Source organism: Stenella coeruleoalba (assembly GCF_951394435.1).
Source record: "Stenella coeruleoalba genome assembly, chromosome: 3".
In the NCBI taxonomy this organism is placed as follows: domain Eukaryota; kingdom Metazoa; phylum Chordata; class Mammalia; order Artiodactyla; family Delphinidae; genus Stenella; species Stenella coeruleoalba.
In genome coordinates this window covers 159,110,231-159,136,436 of record NC_137148.1, presented here as the reverse complement: position 1 = coordinate 159,136,436, position 26,206 = coordinate 159,110,231, and the positions used below count along the sequence as shown (strand labels likewise).

Here is a 26,206-nt window from a genome sequence, read left to right as displayed (position 1 = left end):
TGTGATCCCAAATCTTTCACTTGTATTGCCCTTATCTCATTAATTCTTCTCCCAACAATGCCATAACTAGAGTTGAGTTCTAAAGTGTACCTTCCTCTTTTCCAATAGAAATGGTCCCACAATTTCAGCAAGTTCTCAAAGGTGAAAAAGTGCACACGGCGTTTATCACGTTTGCAAATGCCAATGAAAATGCTAAGGTAACACTGTCCAAAATGCAATATTCTTCTGTGAGGGCACCCAACTTTAAACAAATACACATATTCTAAATACAGCTTAGATCTGTGACATGTTTTGGCCAATGAAGTGTGAGCAGACATGATGGCCTTCAATGAGCAGCAGAGGCCTTAAATGGGCTTGTGCAGTTGGGCTCACCTCTTATGTTTCAGTGAACTTTGTGAGAAGACAGGGCCTGGGAGCCGCGGCCTCACAGTTGGGCTCCAGAGGAAGATGTGTGTTACAGACCTCAAACTGACCCAAAACACGGAGCAAAACCAGCCATCTAGAGGTCTAAAAGAGAGCCACTGCAGCTAGCCAATAGGTCCAAGAAAAATAAATTCTTGTTTATGGAACTGAGTTTTGGGTCGATTTGTTCCAAAGCATTATCACAGCAAGAGCTGACTAACACAACATCCTCCAAATCATTGTTATGTAAATGGCTGCCATCATGCCTACAAGTAAGGCAATTGTGTACTCAAATTGTGAGAATTCTTGAACTCTTGGTGCCTCTCCAACACAATGTACATGGCTAAATTTCCACAAATAATTTCACTAATATACCACAAAGATCTCCCTAAGCTTTAATTAAATTTAATGCAAAGTTCATTCTTTTCATTTTCTGCTTCTACATAGTTAAAATGCTTTTTATCAATGTAAAATGGCTCTTGTCTTTTGGCTTCTGTTGTGAGAGTCTTTTGAACTCCGAAACACTGTAGAATATCACCTACATATGGAATCTAAAACATACAACATTCGACCGAATATAACAAAAAAGAAGGAGAGTCGCCGATATAGAGAACAAACTAATGGTTACCAGTGCGGAGGGGGAAATACAGGGGTGGGGAAGTGAGAGATGTAAACTACTGGGTGTACGACAGGCTCAAGGATGTATTGTACAACACAGGGAATATAGCCAATATTTTGTAATAACTGTAAATGTAAAGTAACCTTTATAAAGGATATAAAATTTTTTTAAAAAAGAAATCATACTTAAAATTCGAAACAATTTAAATGTCCATCAACAGGAAAATGCACATACAAATTATTGTATTTCCCTACATGGGAATCCTACGTAGCGAGGAAAGTACATGAACTAGACAGATCTTTATGTGTCAGCATGGATGAACCTAGCAAAGATAACACTAAATAAAGCAAGTAACAAGAGAAAACAAAATAGCATATGATATGCAGCTTAAAAATACTTAAAAATGTAGCCTACATAGAAAGACATCCATGCCAGTGATGGAGACCAAGTTCAGAAGAGTGGTTACCCAGGGTCAGCTGGGGAGTGGCTGTGTTTGGGAAATTGGTCACACCAGAGACTCTTCAACAGGAATGGTAATGTTTCACTTCACACGCTGGCTGGAGGACGGAGGAGTGTCTGCGATGTTATAATGTGAGCACGCTGCATGTAAAAGCCATTGCTGACCACATCTAGGGGAACTGATGCGCGGGAGCTGGTAGTGGGTGGAGGCATCCAGAAGGTGGTGGTAGAAGAGGAACGTTGTACATGTAACGCCTAAGGCCTGACCAGAGGACGACCATTGCTCTAGAAACTGGACACAAATCCAACTTCTACGGCCAATCCTAGAAGACAAACTGAGGCATATTTAAAATTTTAACACTTTATGTGCGCAAAAATAGATTCAATTCACGCACCACAAAGCGGAAGAGGTGAGGAGCACTCCAGCCACAGGAGCTGCAGAGATGTTTATTTTAAAAGGGCAGAAGCAAAGCAAGGAAACGAGTGATTTGCTATGGCTTTAACGCCTAGTTGGTGGTTTGTGACTGGGTGTCCTCATCGGTGTTCGTCACCCTGAGGCGCTGACAGGCTTAGATTTGGGTTGGTTTAAGTGGGCGGCCGCATCGCTAGAGACACTGCAGGCTAACGGCCTCCTTGCAGGGTTAATTTACTAACACCAATTGTCTGAGTCCTTCCTCTTACTCAGTCACTTCACTTCCTACGCCTCACTTTCTCTTCTCTAAAGTGGATATTCAGTAGTAAATTCTCTGTGGAGGTGTCAGTACAAAACAAAGTGATTACTAGGAACCACGATCATGTCCTGAATGCACGGAACACGTCACCGTTTGCCAACCACCGTGTCAAGTCAGCAGAAACGACAGAAATTAAGAGCTCTCCGCAGAAATTCACACACCTGTGCACCAGGTAAGGGACCACAGGCAGACGTCCACTCAGCCTTTCCTGTGTCCCTCACGGACTTCACGCTCTCTCCTGGGCGGGGCGAGCACAGACACTTAGCGGGAGTTTAACTACTTTTAAAATGCGCTGATACAACCAAGTCTCACTTTTGTTTGGATCAGTCAGCAAACGCTTTTTGGAAACCCCAAATTCTCCACACCTCCTACTTTTCGCGCTGCCATAGTCTCGAAGCTGCCGACACCGCTCCTCAGGCTGCGTCGTCAGGGGAGGCGGGTCTGCGTGCTGCTCCTCAAGCCGCGTCGTTAAGGGAGGCGGGTCTGCGTGCGGACGCACGGCGAGCGCGCGGAAGTCCTCGAGCCCCGCCCCCACGGGCCCGCCGGGAGGCTTAAACCGCAACCGCGCGGCTCGGGAGGGCGTTGATTCCCGCGCCAACATCAGGCCGCGCGTGGGCTCCGGAGCGCGGCATGGAGGGCCCGGCCTAGCTGGGGCCCTATGTCTTCTGGCTGCGACGCTGGTCCTGCGCACGATGCGGGGCCGCAGCCGCCGGGCGGTGGGCGCCCGAGGGGCGGGGAGGCGAGCCGGGACCCACAGGAGGATGTGGGCATCCTGTCTGCAGCCAGCGTCCCCGAGGCCGCGCTCAGGCCATGATCACTCGGTGAAGCTGCGCCCGGACAGCGCGGCCGACTCCTTCTCGCGCTCTGAGGACCTGTGCGCGCTGCAGGACTCGGTGCCTCTGCCCTCCGTGCGGGCTTCCCTGAGGGAGGGCCTGCTGGACTTAACGCCGACTGCCGCCGCGGGTAGACTGGGCGCCGCTCCTGAGCACCCTCTGCCCCTGAGCTGTATCCAGAGCTTCTTCCAGCCGTGGCTTGTCGAGACAGGTTTGTACTTCCCGCTTCCAGGGGCCCTCGTGTGGGCGCTGAGAAGCTGGGTTTTAAATGGTTAAAGGTGGAGGGTGGGCACTAGAACCGGTGCCCAGTGCCCGGGTGTGCGTGCACTAGACGGGGCGTGCGGCCTAGGACTCCTGCCAGCTCGGTGACCCCGGCCGAGTGCCTTAAGGCTTCAAGGTCTCAGTGTTCTCATCTGTAGCATGGGCTTAACAGGACCCAGCCTCCGTGGCGGTTACAAGGATGCACTGTGTTAATGCTTCTAGACTCTACAAAGTAGAACACTTAGCACAGTTTGGAGCATCGTTAATTGTTGCACAGATGTTACCTGGTCTGTTGAATGACTTTGCCTGGTACGCACCAAAGCGATTAGGAAATGGATATATCCCAGCTTCATTTCCTTTCCATTCAAACAGGGCTCAGGAAAAAAAAATTTTTTTCAATAGGTGTATCATATATAGTGGAAAGAGCACCGGTGTGAAGGCAGCTTAGGGTTTGAATTCCAGGGCTTATGCTCTCTGTGGCCTGGACAGGTTTCTTTTGCACTACAATCCCCACACTTGTAAAATGACATTAAAAACCACTCTTTCTGTGGGTTCTTAGAATTAATTAAGCAGGTTATGTGTGTAAAGTATCCTGGCACTTGAATGAGTTGTCAGAACCAAGGGCTGCTGGAGACGATGCTTCTGCCCTAGGTAATCTTCCCTTCTGCTGGGCAGCAAGTAAACACAAGCACAGGAGTCAGTGCTCTGGAAGAAGTGAGTTCTGCTGCTACAGAGCACAGAATCTCTTTTTTCTTTGATTTAATTTTTATTCTATATTGGAGGATAGTTGATTTACAATATTGTGTTAGTTTCAGGTGTACAGTAAAGTGATTCAGTTATACATATATCCATTCCTTTTCAGATTCTTTTTGCATACAGTTTGTTACAGGATTTGGAGTAGAGGTCCCTGTGCTATGCAGTAGGTCCTTGTTGATTATTTTATATATAGTCGTGTGTATATGTTAATGCCAAACTCCTAATGTATCCCTCCCCGCCATCTTTCCCCTTTGCAGAGCACAGAAACTTGGAAGGGAAAGTTCAGGGTAGGATTCTTGGAGGAAGGGCTGTCCTTTCTAAGGATATATAGAAGCTCCTGGGGTGGCAGGAGAAAGCTGTGTGTGTTGAAGTTTGAGAAATGTAGGAAAATATGGCAAAACTAATGTACAGGGCTGGAACTCAGGGTTTGGGAAAGAAATGAGAGTCGATACTGAAAACTTAGTGGGGCCCAACAGAAAGGCGCCTCGTTTGTCCTGTCAGAAGTTTGGATGTTTATCCTGAAGGCTGCGGGAAACACCAAAGAACAGTGACATGGAATTCTGGTTTAGAGGCTCACTTGGACCTCCATGTGGAAGGCAGTTGATTGGGTGCAGGGTGAATTGTAATCTAAGGGTCCCACTTAAGTTATAAAAGGTGGGACCGGGTTTTGCAGATCTGAGAGAGAATGGGTGAGGCCTGGTGAGCAGTTAGAAAAGGGAGGGCAGCAAGCGTGGGTGACAGTTCACAGCTGCATCTTTTTGAGAATACAGAGCACAGTAGAAAGGGATTGGGGGTGGCGAGAGGATCTTACTTCATCTTCAGTACTTTAGAGGGGCCTGGTAGACAGGTCTGGGCCCAAGGTACAGATGTGGGCTTTTGGGAGGACAGGTGTTTGAAGGCATGGTAGAGACTTAGGTTATCCACAAGAATATCCAAAGAATCATAGGTCTGAGAGTTTTTTTAAGTGAGTATATTTGAGGATGTTTATAAGCTGAGAGAAAGTAGCCAACAGAGGAAGGGTGTAAAGATCTAGGAGAGGAAGTGATTGTTCATTTGTTTTTGAAAAGCTGAACACTTGTCGTGTGCCTGGCCCGTTTCTAGGATCTGGGGTTCACACCATCTGTTATCTCTTCTGCAAGGACAGTTCAATTCATCCCCCGGTGAACAGAAGTCAGATTATTCTTTGCATCCCATTCAGGTGTAAGAACTGTTTTGTACCTCTGAAGGGAAGCAAGCTCTATCCTTTGGTCACCTGCTGATGATAATAGCGTTGGCTGAGACCTGACCATTTACAACGAAGGCACTTCTGTAGGTAATAAGTTCCAGGAGGGCCCGAACTGAGTATGTCTGTTTCAGCATTTAGCATCGTCTAGCATCTGAGAGGCCGGTACATTATAGGCATATAGTAGACTTAAAAATGAATATTTGTGGATTGTCTGAATGAGTGGATGTGTGTGATTCATATCCTGTTTGCAGGTCCTATGCCCTGCAATGGATTTTCAGTGTCAGGTTGTGAAAGTATTTATGACGGGGATTGGCATTGTTCCCTATCTAATGGATAAAGATTACACATGAAAGGACTTTACACTGACATCCTAAAAGCCTCATAGGAATTACTTAACAAAAAAATAAAATTGGATTCTGTATAATTTCTAATTTGTAAGCTGGCCAGAACACTGGTATTTCAGCCAGTCCTCTGGTAGTTCCGATGACGTCCCCATGATCACCGAGGCGTAATCAGAATGGCTTTAGGATTTGAGAGCCAAAATGTTCCTCAGTATTTACTGCTTTGCTAGTCCATTTAAGAAAATGGACTATTGAAAAAATAGCTTCAGACACAATATGGCATTTTATGATTTAGCATGAAATCTGAGAAATATAGAGGTTATCGGAAGCCTGCAATGGTAAAGTTCCCTCTGCTATTGAAGTTATTATCTTTAAACAAAGATTCTACATCACTAATGCTATATATATATATTTTATGATATTCAGGTTAATTTCCAGTTCTAAGGAAGTAATTGGTTGGTTGGTATGAGAGATGGTGTGGCTTCCAAAAGTGAAAAGTATTATTTTGTTGTAATTTCCGGCTACCTAAGGATGGGAGAGGCCCAGGACACTGCAGTCAGTATATTATGTGGAGCAGGTTATATTGTGGTTTATTTATGAACTTTTACATCTTTATTTTCTTCTTTGCGGTATGCGGGCCTCTCACTGTTGCGGCCTCTCCCATTAAGGAGCACAGGCTCCGGACGCGCAGGCTCAGCGGCCATGGCTCATGGGCCTACCCACTCCGCGGCATGTGGGATCTTCCCGGGCCGGGGCACGAACCCGTGTCCCCTGCATCGGCAGGCAGACTCTCAACCACTGCGCCGCAAGGGAAGCCCACATGTTTATTTTCTATGCAAGTTTGTGTGCTCCTTTTTGAGTTTTGGTAGATAAGTGTTTTGTAACTTTGGAATACTTGGAGTTATATACATATATATATATATATATGAAACTTATATATATATATATATATATATATTTTTTTTTAATGTAGTAGTTAAAGCCGTGGAGAGTGTACTAGTCTACCTAGGTTCAACTTCTGGCTTTACCCTATGACTTCCCTGTGGCTTCCTCTGCTCACCTATTAAAAAGGAGGATAATAAGACTGCTGTGGTGAGTTACGTACTAAGTGCTATTTAAGCATTTGCTATAATGATTATGTATACTCGAAGGCAAGGAACTTGCCTCTTGATCGTCTCTGTATTCCTAGTGCTTAAGAATTCCTAGTGCTTTCCTAGTGCATTGTCTTAGGATAGAGATAGCTCAGTATAGTTCTTCTCACTATAAAGTACTGTTACGTTGAAAGTCTTTGCTTGTGTACTCATAATCTATGACATATCTGCTGAGGACAAGGAAAGGAATAGTTTTAAAACTGCAATGGATAACAAAAGATTGTATGATGTAACGCCTTTATTATGTAATTATAAAACTAACAAATGATCGTGGTAGAAAATTTGAAAAACTAGACAAAAGAGAGGTCAACAAAATTTGGAGTAACTTTCAGAGTGTAGAGTTGTCCATGAATATTAGTGCTTTCATATTTTCCAGGACTTTCAGTAGACTCTGCTTCTTAAGAGTCTATTCATGATATTTTACTTTAATGATGTTTTCATCATGGGGACACACACACACAGAAATCTGTCAAAAAAAAAAAGGCATGTAAATCACTGATGTTTCAGATAGCCACATGAAATAAAGTGAGAAAGGTCAACAAGCTGAAAGAATGTGGAGTAGCATCTCCTTAATTGCTTACATAACTCTGATAATTACCTGTTTGTGGATAAAGTTATTAATGGGGAATCTAATTCAAGAAAAATGTATGAACTGCAAGCCTTCTGGAAGCCAAGTATTTCTTTCCACAAAAGGTTACTTTCCATGGCTGTGCTTCCTTATTAGCAGACAGGGAAAGAATATTGTATGGCAAAGGATCTTCCTGAAGGAGGGTGCTTCCCACACTGATTGTCATAAATGACTTCGGAATTACTGTTGCTCTATTACCAAAATCTTAAACTAGGATACTTTTGACAAATGCGGTCCTTAGTTAATTTTTAGGGCTACAAACTGTCAGATGGCTCTGAAATAACAATTATCTGGCTATTCTTCAGGGTGATCACAATATGGTAATGACCTTGAGGTATCACTAAAAAGCAGGAAGGTGTGAGTCTTCCTTTGGTGCCAGAGTGAAATGCGAGTTGGAGTTGGAGTTGGAAAAGAGGCCCACAACCAAGTGCTAGAGAAGGAAATGTGAGGTCGTTAGTGAAAAACCAGGTTGAAGTTAAGGTGAAGAGGCATGAGGAAATGGTCAACTGTTACAGTATTACAAAGATCATCAAGAAGCATATCCATGAATGTGGTTTGTATTGCAATCTGCTGAAAAAGAGACAAATATCCTGGCCTGGCCTTCATGGAGATTATATTTTTTTGATTCTGATAATAGATTACTGTTGAAAAGGGCCTCCTATAAATTATAACCATGCAAAGGCAGCAAGATAATTTTTTTTTCTTTATGTATGTGTTTCTCATTCCTACTCACTTCTCTCTTAGGGGAAGAGAAAATCACACACACAAAAAATGTCAAGTCTCAGCTATTCCTTTTCAAAATAATTTTTTTCCAAATTCCAGTGGAGGCAATAGGTTAACTGTTAAGATTTGTAAGGCTCAAAAAGCTAGATTTTTACAAAGTGTAGCGAAATTTTATTACATAAATAATAGCTTTGGAAAGAATATATGATGATGTAAATTTGGCAAAAGCTGGTTTTTCTTCTGTGAATGACTTCACTGTGTTGGGAGAAGAGGCAGAGAAGAAATCAAAGTAATTAAACATGGGGTGAGTTTTCCTGATAGGGGACTCTAGTGCTTTAAAATAGACTAGATAATCCTGGGGATAATCTGAGGGTAGAACAGACCAATGCCTCATTTCCAATCTGGTACCCTGGAAGAAAACAGTGTATTTTCTTTGAGGTCTTGAGAGGTTTTTCTTCTGCTTTGTTTTGGTTTTGGTTCATTTTGTAATCAACCTTATTAAGGTATCATTTACATACAATAAAATGCAGACATTTTTAGTCAACGGCTCAGTGACTTTTAATTAATGTATACATTTGTTTAACTACCACCCCCATAAAGATAGATAACAATCCTAAAACCCTAGAAAGTTTCCTCCTAGGCTTTTGCAAAAGTATCCCCATCTCCCACCCCAAGGCCACCACGGATCTGTTTTTTATCTTTAGAGATGACTTTTGCCCAGTTTAGAATTTCATGTAAGTTGAATAATACAGTCGGTGCCCTTTTGATCTGGCTTCACTTGCTCAGCATATGGTTTTTGAGATTCATTCATGTTGGGATGTTTTAAACCAGGACTTTAGCCTGGGTGGCTGATGTTGTCTGAAGGCACCTATAGGTACATCTGAGTCTCTGGCATTGTCACTGTCTGTTCTTGGCTCCGTATTTTCAACTTTACTAAGAAGCACAAGGTTGAAGTAAGGAAGATCACTGTCAGTATAATGGAGGTGAAGTGGGTTCTGTTATATAATATTCTCAGCATAAGTTGACCTGCTTGGAATCATTGTGTTGATAATCGACAAGGATTCTCTTCCTCCAAAAACCTTGATACTATAAAACTTCTAAAGGACGCTGTCCTAGGACTCTTTTAGTTTTCATTTTTTGGGAAACATTTCTGGAAAATTCAAATGCTCGCAACCTGAAAGAAGCAATTATTCACCTGAAGGCTGACTCTGCTAAAGTTGAGTTGTCCGACCTTTACATGCTGATAGAACCCAAATAGCCTTGCAAAACAATGCTCTCTTATTGGATATAAGCATATAGATTGTTTAAGATGGACGTGTATATGCAGTAAAGTGAAAAAACAAAGAATCTTTGAGTTTCCCTTGCTGGGTTTTTTTATTTTTTCATTTAAGTTTCTATAGCGTATGCTAATAGTTCAGGGAAACCTCAGTTTAGTTTTAGGTCCACTCTATATAAATGTTGAAGTACTCCATACCCACCTTTTTTCTACCTTCCTTCTTTTCTTGCATCTTTCCTTTCTAACTTCTTATAATCCATTATACTTAATCCTGCATTTGCTGAGGTGGCAATTAGTGTAGGAAAATTGAAAGCACTGTGAAATTTTGCTGTTCAGAATGCATGTTGACCAAATTCTATATTGAGAAAAGGTCTGAATTTACCCAGAGTAACCCTTTCTCAGCGTCTTTGAATAAAGGCCATAGAAAGTGGGCTATATATAGTATCCTGACAGGTATGTAGAACTCATAGCAATTGCCCTAAAGAGCTTACCTAGCGTAGATGCATATGAATGCATTTAATGATTGTTTTATTGGCAGCAGTGCCAACATACACAGTCTGTTTTGTTTTATATCATTCTCATTACCTGCTGTTTACCACTGTATACATTGCTAATGGCGTGGTTTCTATGGCTTGTGAATTTCACGGCCAAATAATATGTAATTTATTGCACACTTTAGTGTAGTAGATGGAGACTCCATAACTTTTCGTGTGCTCTTTGCCCCTTTGGAATGTATTACACTGAGATCAGGCAATGTTATAAATTTATTTGAAATGTACATGATAGCTAAACATCAGTTAGGACTGATGGGCAATATTTCTTCTTCCAGCAACATAACCATGTTTAAAGACTAAGCCATTGAAGGTGGAGTTACTGAACATGGGACTCGGTTCACTGGGATCCTTCTTAGAAAAATAAAGGACAACTTGAATTGGATTTGTGTGGCTTATTCAAGTAGTAACTAATCAGCTACATCTTGGTGAACTTAATTTGTCACAATCGTTTGGTATTTTATTAACTCTCTTCCCCTTCTTCCCCCAACTCTCACGAGAGCGGATCATGAGTATCTTAAAACATACTAAGTCGTCTTCCATCCCTGTTAATCTAACTACAAAAGCACACCTTCCTTATCCAATGCAACTTACTGTCTTTTAGAGTAGCTGTGGTTTTAATTCTCTACAAAATTAAAACCAGCAAAGAGAAACATTTTCAAGGAGCCACACATTGTAGAGCTTTAGAAAGAAGACTTTAGAATGAAGGGCAACTATATCAATTTATAGCTAAAGCACCTGAGGCCTAAAGTAGGAAGGTAACCATCGAGGTCAGGGAAGGGGTTGAAGATCAGGTTTCAAGCTGAGAAAGAGTCTACAGGAACTCAATCTGAGCAGGTCAAAAACTGAAAGGAAACCATGAATGTTCTGGGAAGGCTGGCATCTGGCCTCCAGTGTGGGATTCAGACGGGGAGTGGGTCCTGGGGGAACTGAGCTTCTGCAGTAGGCAGAGAAGTCCACCTCCCCTCCGGAAAGTGCCACTGACATCAGGGAGTTGAGGGGAAAGAGCAATGAATTCCAGTCCACCTGAGAAAGCAGGCCAGACTGATTAACTCTGAATTTAGGCTTATTTCAGATACTTCTTGAGAAAGAACTTGGACAAGAGCAAGTCCCAGGCAGCCTCTTTTAAATCCATGCCCAGTATTTTCTGGTGGAGCTGCTCAAACCCTCCAAGTGACTCCAGTATTTTAATTTCACTGTGTATTTAATTCCGACAATTCTATGACTGATTATTTAATGGGCAAATAAGTAGGGTCACAAAAGAGTGTGAATGTATTTTACAGGATGAGGATGGGCGGAGTGGAGCAGTCTGGAATAGGACACCAATAAAAAGGGATCTTGGTAAAGAAGAACGTCTATTAGAAATGGAGAGGAATTCGCAAGGAAATTAGTGCCTGACACCACGCCCTTCTCTCTGCATGTTTAGAAGCTAGTTTCTAATTTTATTTTCATAGGAGATGTGCCTGTGATGAATTGTCTTTTACCTCCACACTATTTATCACATGGACATATTGTGAAGTTTGTGTGAGAGAAAGCAAGTATTAGAATTTGTCTTGCAAGCAGCTATAAGCACTGCCTGGAACAGTCTAGGATAGAAGGAAAAGGAAAGGAAGGTGGAAACAAAGGAGAAAGACAGCTAATGATGCTGGAGTCTCTCACTAGGATTTGTGGTATCTCGTTTTGAAACTAAGTACAGAAAGTCAGAACTTGACTGATTGTTTCTTGATCACGGTTTGTTTTCATTTTTGTTTTTCTCTTTCTGTCTCATCAGTTATTCCAGCCAGTGCCATGTCATTTTCAGTTTCAGTAAGCATGCCTGTCTTGTTTCCATTTGCATTATTCATGCAAACGTTGATTGAACTGATGACCCCGAGTTATCACGGAAACATTAGTTACACCAGTGGATACATTTCTTAATTTTAGAAAAAAATTACCGAGTGAAGGTTAAAATAACTCCTCTTCAATTTGTCATTTAAAAAAACTTCTCCTAACATACAATACCTCATTGCCTAACAATGCCAGATAAATGAAGAATTCCTATGTATTCATGAATGCAGGCTAGTCTGTGTATTTTTTGGCAGGTATGACCGTTACCGAGGGTAATGGCCTTGTTTGCTGGCCATGTCCTGTCTCCTAGAAAGTTGTACTTTCTGTTTTCTTTCAGTTGGTCCATTGGATATCAGAGGTGAATTTATAAAACTATACTTCCCTTTACACTTACTTTGTTTTGTTTTGTTTTATTTTACTTGAAGTATAGTTGATTGACAATGTTGTGTTTCAGGTGTACCGCCAAGAGATTCAGATATATATATTTCTTTTTCAGATCCGTTTCCTTTATAGGTTATTACAAGGTATTGAATATAGTTGCCTGTGCTATACAGCAGGACCTCGTAGTTTATCTACTTTATACATAGTATACACTTACTCTGTGTGATCCACGCTGGTCAGACCACATAATTATTTTCACTTCTGACATAATTTTTTCAGGTCCAACCTCAAATCTTTGATGAGAAGATATTTTAAAATAAGTTTAGCATGTGTGTGCTCTAAATCCAACAGTAGTTATTAGAGATATGATTTTGCACTAGGTATTCCTCTCTTTATTGTTCTTGGCCAACCAATTGAAAATTAGTTTTTATTTTCTGGTTGGTTTGCTAGATGTTTATGACTATAATAAAAGTGTTACATTTTGTCTCATATCTTAAAACACAATCTGAATTAGCAATGGATATTGTGCTATACATAGGGGCTGTGATATAAATATAGTTTCTAACTTCAAAAACATATAGCCTAGAAGGGAACACAGACACATATGCAGCAATCATGGCAACTGCAGCTGTTTACTAAGTGAAATAGTACTGAGATGGATAAAGTGCTAGCAAGCCTTGAACAGCCAAATCAGCTTCAGAAATAGATGCACAGTTCTTTAAAATATTCTTAACATTTTTCCAGCTACATGTAGAATATAACTTAGCATAAAAACGGTATGGGTTTAAGGATATGGGGAGGGAAGGTTAAGCTGTGACAAAGTGAGAGAGTGGCATGGACAGATATACACTACCAAACGTAAAATAGGTAGCTAGTGGGAAGCAGCCGCTTAGCACAGGGAGATCAGCTTGGTGTTTTGTGACCACCTGGATGGGTGGGATAGGGAGGGTGGGAGGGAGACAAAAGAGGGAGGGGTTATGGGGATGTATGTATATGTATAGCTGATTCACTTTGTTATATAGCAGAAACTAACACACCATTGTAAAGCAATTATACTCCAATAAGGACGTTAAAAATAAATAAATAAGTAAAAGAAGACTGACTCATCCAATTAAAAGAAAAAAAGAAATTCTCTTGTCCAGGATTCAAGAGAAGGGCTGAAGTAAAAGGATGAGGAAGAACAAGAAGAGGAAATGTGAGTGTGGAGAGGGTAGGAGGAAGAGCAGAAGGCAAATAAGTGTATGTGCTTCCCTTGCCATCCCTGACTTTTTTTTTTTTTTTTTTTTTTTTGCGCTTCAGGAAAACCCAAAAGCCAGAGAAGAGCACGGAGGTGGTCACCACTGCATGTGAACAAAAAGGTGGAGAGAAGAGAATGGTGGTAATCTGGGCAGTCAACTGGAGGATGACCTGAGTGCATCTCGCCAGGGAACGGTCCCTGTTCCATAGAACCCCTGAAGATGCCAGGCTCTTATGTTTAGATGGGGGGCCGAAGGCGTCTCTGGGGTCACCACATACATCACTCCTGGAGGTGGTGTTCACATTGTGTTCTTTGTAAAGAGTGTCCCTGGTGAGGTTCAACATCTCCCTCTGCAGGACCCAGCCTTGCCCTCCCAACCCGCCGAGGTCAGCAGGCAACATCCCCAGTAAATCACCAGGTGTGGTGAGATATCTGGAGTGGCCCTGGTACCCCCCAGTTCAGGCGTCCTGGGGAAAGGGTGAGGAGGACAGAGGCACCGGGGCTTCTTCTCACGCAAGCAGACAGCTCACCTGGCCCAGCGCTGCTGCATCCCTGTGGGCACGCGGTAGCCCTGGCATCCGGTAGGGGACACTGCAGGATCCACACCTGGCTGGGATTTGCCCACCCCCTGGGGACCCCGCAGCCTCTGTGGAGCCCCACTGAAGGGCCTGGGTCACCTCATGGCACCATTTCTCAACCTGAGGTTCTATAGATTTTCCATAGATGTGTAAAAATTGAATACAACACACACACAAAATGAAGGCAATTCAAAGCAATGCTAATTTAGGATGAGTTAAAAGCCCAGGTTTCCAAAATAATTATGACCTTATAATTAAATAACAAATACATCTGGTTTTATTACACGCTGAAAAGCAGTGTCTTCTATAAAGTTTTCATGTTGGGATATAGCAAAGCTATAAAATTTATGATTCTATGACCACAGCATCAGGATATTCTTAAATTAAAAAGCACAGGCAAGTTTGGCTGGGGTGTTAAAGAAAGAAAAATGATTATTAGGGGAAAAGGGAACATTGCGGTTCTCTGCCCACTTCCACTGTGCTGGTGTCATGATGGGCCGTGTTGCGTGTGGGCTGGAGGGACAGGGTCACTACTCCCACCTGTGTCATCAGACCTCCCACTCCTCACAGCGCCCAGGTGGGAGGGACCCACACTTTTCACCGTGGAGCCCCAGAGCCTCCCCTTTCCTCTGCATCACTTTCACTGTTCAGGAGACCAGTCACTTGAACACCGCCCGGCCAAATGCCCAGGTTAAATCGCCCCTGTAGGACAGGTCTCTCTGCTACCAGAACACACTTGGCAAAGAGCAGCAAACAGGCCCCAGTGCCCTGGGGATGTGAGCCCTGGGGATGTCAGGGCCCAAAGTCACTTGCAGGGTCTGAGTAGCCCCCTGGGTCCCACACACCGACCCCAGGGAGCCCACCTCCCCACTGACTCCAGTCCCTGCCTTTGTGTGGCAGGTTCTGGTCTGACACCTGTGAGGACTGTGACCTGGAGGCCTCAGCCTGAGACTCAGAGGGGATGGAGCTTGTGCAGCGTCTGGCAGCTTAAATGAGACACGAGGCCAAGGAAGGAGGGCCGCCTCTCTGCTCCCCTCCGCTCCTGAGTCAGCTAGTGAGTGCCGGTTACTTCCTGTCGGAGCTGTACAGATTTAGCATAAATTTTAGATATAGGTCTTATTTTTAACAGTGAAAGGCTGTTACATCAAGCAAAATTGATCTCCTCCTCGGTTTTTTTTTTTTAAACACTTCTATGTAAAATAACACACAAGTGTAGAAAAGCACCCTCCGCAAAGGGAGGGCTCAGTGAATTACAATGGGCACTGCATTCTGGGGGGCAGTAGTTTTTCCCTCTGTAAAAGCCCAGATGCTTCTGAGAAGCTCCTCTCAGCTTCCTTACTCTGGCCCGACCTCCACAGCGGAAATCCCAAAGGGACTGGATTCTCCCAGCCCTCCAGCACCCTCCACTACTTTCTGATTGTGCTGCCACACTCATTTTGAGTTATTTGTGTGTAAATCACTGCACTTGGAATATACGTGGAGTAACTGATTTCATTCTTATAACCGAATAAGTTAGCACTTATTCTTCTCCCCTTCTACAGGAGGCAGCCAGGGTGCTGGGGACATCCTGTATATTGAACTGTGTGTTGGTAGCAGATGTGTTTATATTTACAAGAAACCATAAAGCTCTACGCTTAAGATCTGTGCCCTGTACAATACACCAAGGAAACTTCAATTAGAAAGAGATGCCAAAAAAATTTCCCCACAAAACAAACTTCAGGGCCAGGTGGCTTCCTCTGATTTCTACCAAACATTTAAGACAGAAACGATGCCCGTCTCCTACACACTCTTCCAGAGAACAGATACAGAGGGAACACACCCACACTGCTTTCATCGGACCAGGAGAATACTGATGTCATACCAGTAGCAGATATTACAGGACAGGAGAGATTACAGGCTAAAGACTTCTGAATGTCGATGTCAAAATCCAAAAGCAAATATTAGCAGCCTAAATCTAGAGGTTTTCAGAAAGGAAGGAAACTAGGATTTCGTGGCGGTATTTCCAGTGGTTGATGTGAACAGGATCACTGGGTGTTTGGGCGCTGCCTGGGAACGTGGAGAGAAGGGACAATGCCATCGGGTTAGTGGAATGAACGTTTGGTGACAGAGATTAGGAGGGCCTGGGTCATCTTCAGAGAGAGTCCTGGGATGGGGTCTCTAGGCTGTGGCTATGGAGGGGTCCCTCTAGAAGGGCATGGGCCTCTCTCCTGTGCCACTGCAGGGCCTAGGGATGGATGAGGAGTTTGTAGGGGCTGGATTTTGATGAGGAAGGATGAGCAGGGAAGGTGCGCCCTCAGAGCCAGTGCAGCCACGGCCCCTCCCCAGCCAGGCCGTAGCCCAGGCTACTCAGACAGTTGCTCACATCAATAGGCGACAGTGGGGCACGCCAGCTTCACCCACTAAACCACCAAGCACAGCCCAGCAGGCCACTGTCCTCATTAATCAGCACTACCTGTGCATCCAGGGCTGGTTGTTGAAGACCAAGCTAATTTGTTTGAGATGTGCCATGTGGGCAACTGGCTTGGAGAGAACAGGGCTCTGAGCCACGTGGAGACAAGCCGACCACTGGTCAGACCACCAGGAGGCTCACCCAGTGTGTGAAGACGCTGAGGGAGGAGGGACGTAGATGGGGCCCCCTGATCCTTCAAGGGACCTTCTTTCAGGGATATTTAAGAGCTGTGGGGTCAGGGATCAACATGTAAGGGAGGCAGTGGGTCAGGCTTGGCCCCTCCTGTTGGCTCAGACCCCTCCTGTCCTTGGAGCAACCATGGGGCAGGCAGGAGGATTGGGGGGATGGAGGGAGGGGAGCCCTGGGCTCAGGAGTCCAGAGCACCATCTAGAGGATTCAGGGGTTCAGGGATTTCTGTCCCAGGGAACCAACTACATTCCTGTCCCACATCCATCTGTCATCAGCTTTGCGACTCCGGGAAAGTCACTTAAAATCTCAACACTTTAGTGCCATGTACCATAAAATATGGTTCACAGCACCTGCCATGAGTTCCCCACGGGGCTGATGTGGGGATCACAGGAGATGATGACAGATATTCTTCACAAGCTCTAAAGCATCACACCCATAACCTTCCCCACTCCCCTGCCCTGTGGCATCCAGGTCCCCTCTCTGGAGGCAGCACTACCACATTTCTTGCTTATTCTTCCAGACATTTAATATTTGCACACTTAGGTAGCACTTATGAAGTAACCATCATTTTTCATCAGGGTCTACCTGATTTGCTGTATTAAGCTTCATCATGTAATACTAATAAGTGGGCCCTATTAACATTTCCATTATCACAGAACAAGGAACTGAGGACAGAGGGTCTGCATAACTTTCCCAGGTTCATGTGGCTTCTGGTATGGTTTGAATCCAGACCATCGGGCACCAGCCCCCACTCTGTCGGTCACTGTGCTGTGCTCCCTTTCTGTATTATCTCACTAAATAAAGTCATGTCCCCGTGCAGTCAGCCTGCTGGCTATTTTCAGTGCACACCACATTGCAACACCCTCTTCTCAGCGCAGCTTCGATTCACTTGACTCCCCTAGACTCCCCTAGGAGGCTGGTGAAGAAAGAGAACAGACGTGTGACCTGGGAATGAATTGACACCTCTGCATGGTCTTCTCCCAGCAACATATCAATAGTTCTCTCAGTTTTTGTTGTGTTTTCCAGGATCATGACTCGGGTACCAAGAAGAAAAGGAAGATTATAAAGGAATGAAAGACAGGATGCACAAGAATATCATCTGCGATCAAGATAATCTGCTGGCCATCTGCAGCAGTGGTTCAGGTACATCAGAATCAGCATCTGGCCAAACAACAAGGTAGGGACACAAATAGCACCCCCACTAACCACTCCATTGAAGGTACTGTGGAAATAATACCAGCAAGTAGATTCAGGAGCAATGGCTGTAGTTTGTACAGCAGAGCCTGGATCTGGCTGAGGGAGGATTGGGCAGGGAAGGTGCCCACTCAGAGCCGGTGCAGCCACTGCCCGCTCTTAGCCAGGCCTTAGTCCAAGCTGCTCAGATGATTGGTCAGTTTCTAGTCAGTGAGACCCTGGGGGCCTGTAAACTTCATCTGTTCAGCCACCAAAACACCAGCCCAGTAGACCCTGTTCCCAGCTAATGAATATTAACTGCTCATCATCCAGGTTTGATCAGTTGAAGATGATGCTAATTCTCTGTGCAACTGTCATGTGGGCAGTTGGTTTGGACTGTCCTGGGTTTTGAGTCAGGGAGTCAAGTAGACTACTGGTCATTCAGGGTGGTCACCTGACCACCAGGAAGTCTCACTGCAAATCAGCTGCTAGAATCAAGTGCTGAGGGGGAAGGGAGGGAAGATGCACACATATTTGGATACCCCGGTCCATCAGGGGATCTGCATTTGGGGGAAGGACATTGTATTTGGGGTCAGGGATTGAAACGTAGAGCCAGGAGGTGGGTCCAGATTTGAGCCATTCTCTTGGGCCAGGCACCTCCTCCGAGTACCAGCTGTCTCCCTGCAGCATCCTTGGGGCAGGAGGATGTGGGAAAGGGAGTGAGGAGAGCTCTTGGTTTGTGTATCCAGGGCATGATCTCATGTCCATGTGTTCAGGAATCTCTATCCCTCCCCTGCCTCAGACCCATCACTCATCAGTGTTGTGACTCTGGGCAAGTTACTCAATCTGTCTAAATTTCAGTGCCCTGAACCATAAAATATGGGTCACAGCCCCTATTCACCCCACAGTGCATCACAAGAAATAATATTCTTTCCATGAGCTCTAAAACGTCTTACTCATGTCATCAATGTGAAAAAGTAGGCTCTATCCTCCTGTTTGTAGCCTCCTAGGTGCCCTTTCTGGAGACAACCTACTTAGTCTTCCAGGCATTTAATACTTGATCATTTATGTAGGTAGCACTTATGAAGTACCCATCATTTTTCTTCAGGCTTTGTATTTACTAATTTTTAGCCTCAGAACATAATACGAATAAGCAGGTCCCACTAATATTTCCATATCACTGGCCAGGGAACTGAGAAACAGAAGGGCTAAGTTACTAACCTTCCCAGGTACACGTGACGTTCAAACAGGATTTGATTTCAGGCCATCAGGCACCAGCACCCATACTATCCTTCGTTGTGTTGTGCTGACTTTGTACTTGTCTCATGTAAATAAAGTTATCTTCCCCATGTGATCAGCCTGTTGGGTATTTTTAGTGCACACTCAAATGCAAGGTCCATCTTCATAAGCCCTACTTTGATTCAGGGGACTCCCCGGGCAGCTAGTAATAAGGAGCTCTGAAGTTTCACCTGTGAATAAGTTAAGACTTTTGCCAGGAAGATGTCAACACCTCTATTGTGAATGTATTTCCTAGGAACTTGTTTCAGTAATATGAAGAGAAAAAGACAAGGATTCAAACCAAGGGTACATATGGGGATTGATCCTCCGTGAAGAAAATATACTGGCTGGCCCTCACCGTCATTCAACAGCTCAAAATGAACATCTAGTCCCAAAGGGTTGAGCCTCAAATATCATCCCATACAAGCCACTCCATTGAAGTCACTGTGGGAATTCCATCACGAAACTGATCAAGAGTAATGACTATAAAAATGTTGTCATATTATCTTTGATTGAGATATAATTCACATTCCATCAATTCACATTTTTTTTTAACTGTGTGATTTGGCTGCTTTTAGTGTACTCAGGTTTTGCAATGAACATCTCTAATTCCAGTACATTTTCATCATCCCCAAGAGAAACCTCATACCTAGTATCAGTCATTCTCATTCTGTCCTCCCCTTTCACCCCAGCCCTGGGTCTTTCTGTCTTTATTGATTTTCCTATGCTGGACCTTTCATATGAATAGAACCATACAATGTGCGGACTTCTGTGTGTGACTTTTGCAGTAAGCAAAATGTATTCAAGGTGCATCCAGGTTGTAGCATGTATCTGTCCTTCACCCTTTTAATGGCTGAATAATAGTCATTGTATGGATATAACACATTTTAGTTTTCCATTCGTCAGTTGGCGAATAGTTGGGTTGTTTCCACTTTTTGGCTATTATGAATAATGATATGACAATATAACACTCATGTACAAGGTTTTGTGTGAACATACGTTTTTTATTTCTCCTGGACATATACCTGGGAGTGGAGTTCCTGGGCCATATTGTATCTCTGTGTTGAACTTTTTGAGGAACGGCCAAACTATTTTCTTTTTCATATTTGCACCAGCGATGCTTGAAAGTGCCACTTTCCCCACATCATTGCCAACCCTTGTTTTTAAAAAAATTATATGGCACAATAGTGGGTATGAAGTGGTATCTCACTGTGGTTTCAGTTTGCATAATTTTGACTAATAATTTTGGACATGTTTTCATGTGCTTATTGGCAATTTGTCTCTCTTCTTTGGAGCAGTATCTATGCAGATTCTTTTTCTCATTCTTAAAATTTGGTTATTTGACATTTTATTGTTGCGTTGCCAGTGTTCTTTACATATTCTGAATACTAGGCTTTATCTGATATATGACTTGCAAACATTTTCCTTCATTCTGAAGGTTGTATTATGTCTTTCTTGATGGTGTTCTTTGAAACACAAAGGATTTTAATTTTGATAAAGTCCAATTTCTTTTTCCTTTCGTTGCCTGTGCTTTTGCTATCATATTTAAGAGTTCATTGCCAAATCCAAGACCATGAAGATTTATCCCTTTTTTTCTTCAGAAATTTGTATAGTTTAGCTCTTATATTTAACTCTTTGATCCATTTTAAATTCAAAGTCTATTTTGTCTGATATTGGTATAGACACTCCTGCTCTCTTGTTTACTATTTGAGTTTTCTCACTGAGTTTGGAATTCCCTTTTCTATCCTTTAACTTTCAACCTGCTTGAGTCTTTTGATCTCAAGTAAGTCTCTTGTAGACAGCATATAGTTGGAACATATGTTTTTACCTATTCTGCCAATCTCTGTATTTTGATTGGAGAGTTTAATGCATTTACATTTAAAGTAATTGCTGACAAAAAAAAGACTTATTTCTGCTATTGTGCTGTTTCTTTTCCATCTGCCCAAAGCTTTTTTGCCCCTCATTTCCTGCATTCCTATCTTTCGTTGTGTGTGTTTAGCTGATTTCTTACAATAAAATATTTAAATTACTTTCTCACTTCCTTTTGGGACTATTCTATAGCTATTTTCTTTGTGTTTACCATGGGGATTACCTTTAACATCCTAAAATTAAAACACTCTAATTTGAACTTATACCAGGTTAAACTCCACAACATCCAAGTTCTTGAAGCTAAAAGAGCATCCTACTATCTCAATGCAAAAGACCTTCTCCAAGACACACTGCAGTTTCTGCCTGGCTGGGACATTGCCCCAGAGTGGGGTTAAGTTTAAGGAGTCGAAGGAGGCATACATTTCCATCCTCTGGATCACTGCTCACCAAAAAATACATAATGCCAGGCACATATGTAATTTTGAATTTTCTAATGAACACACCAGGAAAATGAAAATGGTGAAGTCAATGTAAATAATAGATTTTTAATTCAGTATCTGCAAAATGTTAGAATCTTTACATGTGGCACGAGAAATGAGGTCATATTACGAGGGCTTGAGAGCCGCATGGGGCAAGATAGAGGACAAACAGCATGCACTTGAAACTCTAAGAAGTGAATGCTAACAGGCAGATGGGGCCTGGAAGTCCACAGTTGAATAACAGCCCATAACAGGGTGATTATGGTGGGTTTTTTTCCTGCCTCTGTCTCCCAGCTTAGGCAAGGCACGCAAAGTCCAGCAACAGCTGAAAGTTAAAACCATGGGATCAACCTTTTATTTCTAGCCAGACAAGTGAGAAAGTGGGGGGCTTGGATGTTGAGGAGTGAGGGGGTCATCCCCATTGGTCTTTTTCTCCCCAGTTACCACATCTCCCCTGCAACCTCAGTGATGGCAGAGGCCTTCACTGAGAAATGGCCTGTGTCTCTGGACAAAGGAACAGGTTAAGAGGCTCCTATTGTCTGAAGAGTGTGGGGGCATGCCCGTTATTTTCCTTTCTTTTCTCTTGCTATTTAAATTGACAAGAACAGATACTACACTTGATCTTAGCCAAAAGGCTGAGATGAAATAGACAAAATAAACTTTAAGCTAAAATTACTGTCAAGTATAAATTTTACTAATCTAGTAATTCCAAAGGACCAAAGAGCAGGGCAGTGGCTTTATTGAGAACCCAGGATTTCCGAGTGTCCACCGTGCTCAGTCACTTTTAAATCATCAGCACAGCCCTATAATTCAGAGATTTAGGTGAAGTGACTTGCCCAGCGTCACACAGCTAAGTGAGAGTCTTCTGGGACCAACGGTAACTTTTGCAAAGGCGTCTCTTGCTATACTTAATCACTGCCACCATCTGACACTCACATTCTTTCTTTTTATACTATTCTGTTTCCTTGGGTCAAAGAATCCGACCCCTGAATTAAGGTTAAATAGCAATTAGTGGCAGATCAAAAGCCAAAATCGCTTCAAGATATTCTTTTAATTCCCCCAAGTAATGCCTTTAGTCACAAAAATATAGAACAATATAGAAAATTACAAGTCAAGTGACCTTAGTGTTCACAGGCAAGCACTAATACATTTTAATGTACCATGATCATATTAAAATAGAAATAACTATGAAACATTTTCTGCGGAGAAGCAGCCCCTGCAGCAGGCAGCAGAAAGGGACAGGAAGGCTGCATGGCGCCCAGGCCCCCAGTGGCCTAGGTCTCACCCCGCAGCGCACTGTTGATGCGCCGGAACGCTGCTTCCTTTTCGGAGTCTAGGTCTTCAGCGGCGACAGGGAAACCCAGCTCAGGGCCTGGGGGCAGCCTCAGAGGCTCCCCTTGCCGGTGCGGCAGCAGAGGAATCCTGCGTTTTCGGGGCCTGGGACTGTCAGATGTGCGGGAGCCCTTCCTCCAGGGCCATTTCTGCCCTCTTGCTGCCTCTGCATCTTTGTCAGGCTGGCTTTTCCTCTGGGAAACCACCGGAGCTGCAGAGGGCGGCGGAGGGCCCTCCTCGCCCCCTGTCTTCGCAGACTTCTGGGGCAGCCCTTGCCGTATGGCGGGACCCCTCCTTCTCTTCACTGGCGGGAAACCTCGGGTGGAGCTCTATGAGCTCGTGATGGCGTTTCTTTGGGGGCAGGAGCTCATACAAGTGGTCTACAGTTTCCTGGCGGATCTGTCCTCTGCCCACTTGGCGTGGAGGTCTCTCTGCAGACGTCCAGGCCTGGGCACGAAGAAAGAGCCCCCCAGGGGCCTAAATGCAGATCGTGCGCCCCCGGTGTCATCGGGGCCGCTTCTCTGGTCTTCGTTCCTCCCTGTGACTGTGGAGACTTCCTCCTGCTCGGTCATCCCCTGCCCGCTCTCTCCCAGGGCCCTCAACACCGTCTTCTCTGTGCTGTAGTGGTAGTTCGGGACACAGCTGGGTGTCGTGGCCGGCACTGGCTGCCCCCGCGCCACACTGACAGTGACTGTGTCCACTGCGGACACTGAGCTGCGGGATGTCGTGGAGGTGCGTGCACCCATCTCTGCCTTCTTCCGATGGCCTCGCCTGAAGATGGAGATAAGGATCCCCATAAGGAGTGCAGCGTCTGCGGGATGGTAGAATGGGGTCTCAGAGACTCTGTGGCAAAGCGCAGATGGCAGAGTCACTGGACACTTGTGGGCCGGCCTGCGAGTGGATAGCCGCCCATAGACAGCTGGGTGAGCCGGGCCGGCCACGGGAAGTCGGTGGGCGCGGGGAGCGGGCTGGGGGCAGCCGAGCCCTCCTGGCAGGTGCTGGTCCCCCAGTGCCCGAGGCGGGGGTGAGGGGCAGGGCCTACCTAAGTAACTGCTCCTAGAGAACTTGGGTGAGGTCGGTCCTTGGATAGAGAGCTGGGCTCCGAGCACTCTCCTTCAGCTGCCAACTCGGCCAAACGCGGAGTGCGCTCTCTTTGGCCTGTTGCTGGGATGCAACTCTGAAACCTGTGAGCAAACAATGGGCGTGCGTTGGCGGGGCGCAAAAGTTTAGGGAGGGGTGGCGCATGCGCAGAGTACACGTCAGGCCCTGGGGCGCACAGGTGAGGATGCGCGCCCCTGGACCGTCTAGCGCTTCTGAATCTCCCGGGGGTCTGAGGGCTGGAGGTGTTTGCCTTGAGGGTGATGAGCTTCTTGGTAGGGCAGCTGCCCCTTCTCCCCCGGCCGGCTCTAACTGTACAGGATGGGTCCCCGGCCACCAGAGCAGGAAAGCTGGAGAGCAGGGTACCTGGCTCAGCAGCCGACGCCCGAGGTGGCAGATTTGGCATCAGCGCCTGTGCGTCCGCCTGCCCTCCCACCTGGTAACATTGGAGGAGAGAGCCGCTAAGAACAGAAGTGCAAAAAAAAAAAAAAAAAAAAAAAAAAAAACCCAGAAGTGCCCAAGCCAACCAGATCCTGCTGGGGTGACAACTGAAGGGGGATAAATGACTGAACAAAAATTAAGTCTCAGAGACATGTGAAACAATATTGCAAGTTCTAACTTTTGTGCCGTTGGAGGGTCTGAAGGAAAGGTGCAGAAGAAAATATATGAGGAAAAGAATTGTTGAAAACGTCACTGATTTCAAGACACAGACCTAAGCTCAGAAAGCCTCACCCTGACACACAACCTGATAAAAAAGCCAAGGTGAAGAATAATCCTGTATAACCGACCTGTTATACATCACAGAATGTCAACTTGAAGGACTGTGATTTCTCATCAGAAAACAGAGACCAGAAAAGAATGGAATAACATCTTTAAAGTATTAAAGGAAAAGACCAACCAGGATATGATATCCTTAAAGCAAGGATATCCTTAAAGACTGAAAGCCAAACAAAAGCCAAAATGAAGTCTGATGGAGATGAGAGAAAACTAAGAGAATTCATCACCAGACAATTTGCTATAACAATATTACATGAAAGGAACTTCTTCAGGCTGAAGTGAAATGACACAAGAAAGAAGTAAGCTTGCAACTTCAGGAACAAAGGAAGGGCAACAAAAATGGCAAGTATCTGGAAAAATTATCCTCTTACATTATTTTATATATGTATGACTTTTTTTTTTTTTGGCCACGCCTGTGTGGCCTGCGGGATCTTAGTTCCCCTACCAGGGACTGAACCCGGGGCTCCAGCAGTGAAAGTGCTGAGTCCTAACCACTGGACCGCCAGGGAATTCCCTGTATATGTATGAAAAAAGGATACCACAGTCTCAGAGGGTGGCGTTGACGTCATATAAAGGTGACACATATGACAGCTATAACAAAGAGTGGAAGGTTAAAGAATCTATATGGATATAAGCCTTCTGAATTTTATTTAATTGGTAAAATATTAACTCTAGACTGTGAAACAATATGTATACATAGTGTTATTCCAAGAACAATTAAAAAATGACAAACTCAAGAAAATTGGATAACCTCAATAGTCCTATATTTAGGAATTGTGGACAAGATAGCTAAAACCTTCACATGTGTTTTGTGAAAAGTTTTTCTCTTGGTTAATTGCCTAGGAGTGGGTTTTTGGGTCATATGGTAAGTATGGCCCTCTCAGCCAGCCCTGGCCACCACTTCAGGTGTCACCCCAGCAGGATCTGGATGGTGTGGGCACTTTCGTTCTTAGCGACTCCCCTCCAGTGCCGCCAGGGGAAAGGGCAGGAGGACGCAGAGGCGCTGCTGCCAAAGCTGCCGCCTCTTGTGGGAGCTGCACAGCCAGCGACCTTGCCCCACTTTGCTGGGCGGGGATCCCGTCCAGTACAGTTAGTTACCCCGACAGCACTGGGGCGCGGCCAGGGGAGAAGGGCCAGCTGTCCTGCCAAGAAGCTCATCACCCTCAAGGCAAACACCTCCAGCCCTCAGACCCCCGGGAGATTCAGAAGCGCTAGACGGTCCAGGGGCGCGCATCCTCACCTGTGCGCCCCAGGGCCTGACGTGTACTCTGCGCATGCGCCACCCCTCCCTAAACTTTTGCGCCCCGCCAACACATGCCCATTGTTCGCTCACAGGTTTCAGAGTATAAAAAGGCAACAGGCCAAAGAGAGCGCACTCCGCTTTTGGCCGAGTTGGCAGCTGAAGGAGAGTGCTCGGAGCCCAGCTCTCTATCCAAGGACCGACCTCACCCAAGTTCTCTAGGAGCAGTTACTTAGGTAGGCCCTGCCCCTCACCCTCACACCGGGCACTGGGGGACCAGCACCTGCCAGGAGGGCTCGGCTGCCCCAGCCTGCTCCCCGCGCCCACCGACTTCCCGTGGCCG

General features: G+C 44.8%; 2 protein-coding genes across 2 annotated transcripts in view; one reads left to right on the top strand and one right to left on the bottom strand.

Annotated features, from left to right (window-relative positions):
• LOC307184939 (uncharacterized protein) overlaps positions 1 to 17,699 on the top strand; it is a gene marked incomplete at its 5' end in the record, with an annotated part of 35,401 nt that extends 17,702 nt beyond the window's left edge. Inside the window, 3 exons of the mRNA XM_079918685.1 lie at positions 2,601 to 3,255; positions 13,464 to 13,522; positions 17,644 to 17,699. Coding sequence (XP_079774811.1) covers positions 2,601 to 3,255; positions 13,464 to 13,522; positions 17,644 to 17,691 — 762 coding nt within the window. The 3' untranslated portion in view covers positions 17,692 to 17,699. The remainder of the gene's footprint in view (positions 1 to 2,600; positions 3,256 to 13,463; positions 13,523 to 17,643) is intronic.
• LOC307183918 (UDP-N-acetylglucosamine--peptide N-acetylglucosaminyltransferase 110 kDa subunit-like) overlaps positions 1 to 26,206 on the bottom strand; it is a 96,130-nt gene that overhangs the window by 48,033 nt on the left and 21,891 nt on the right. The window lies entirely within an intron of this gene.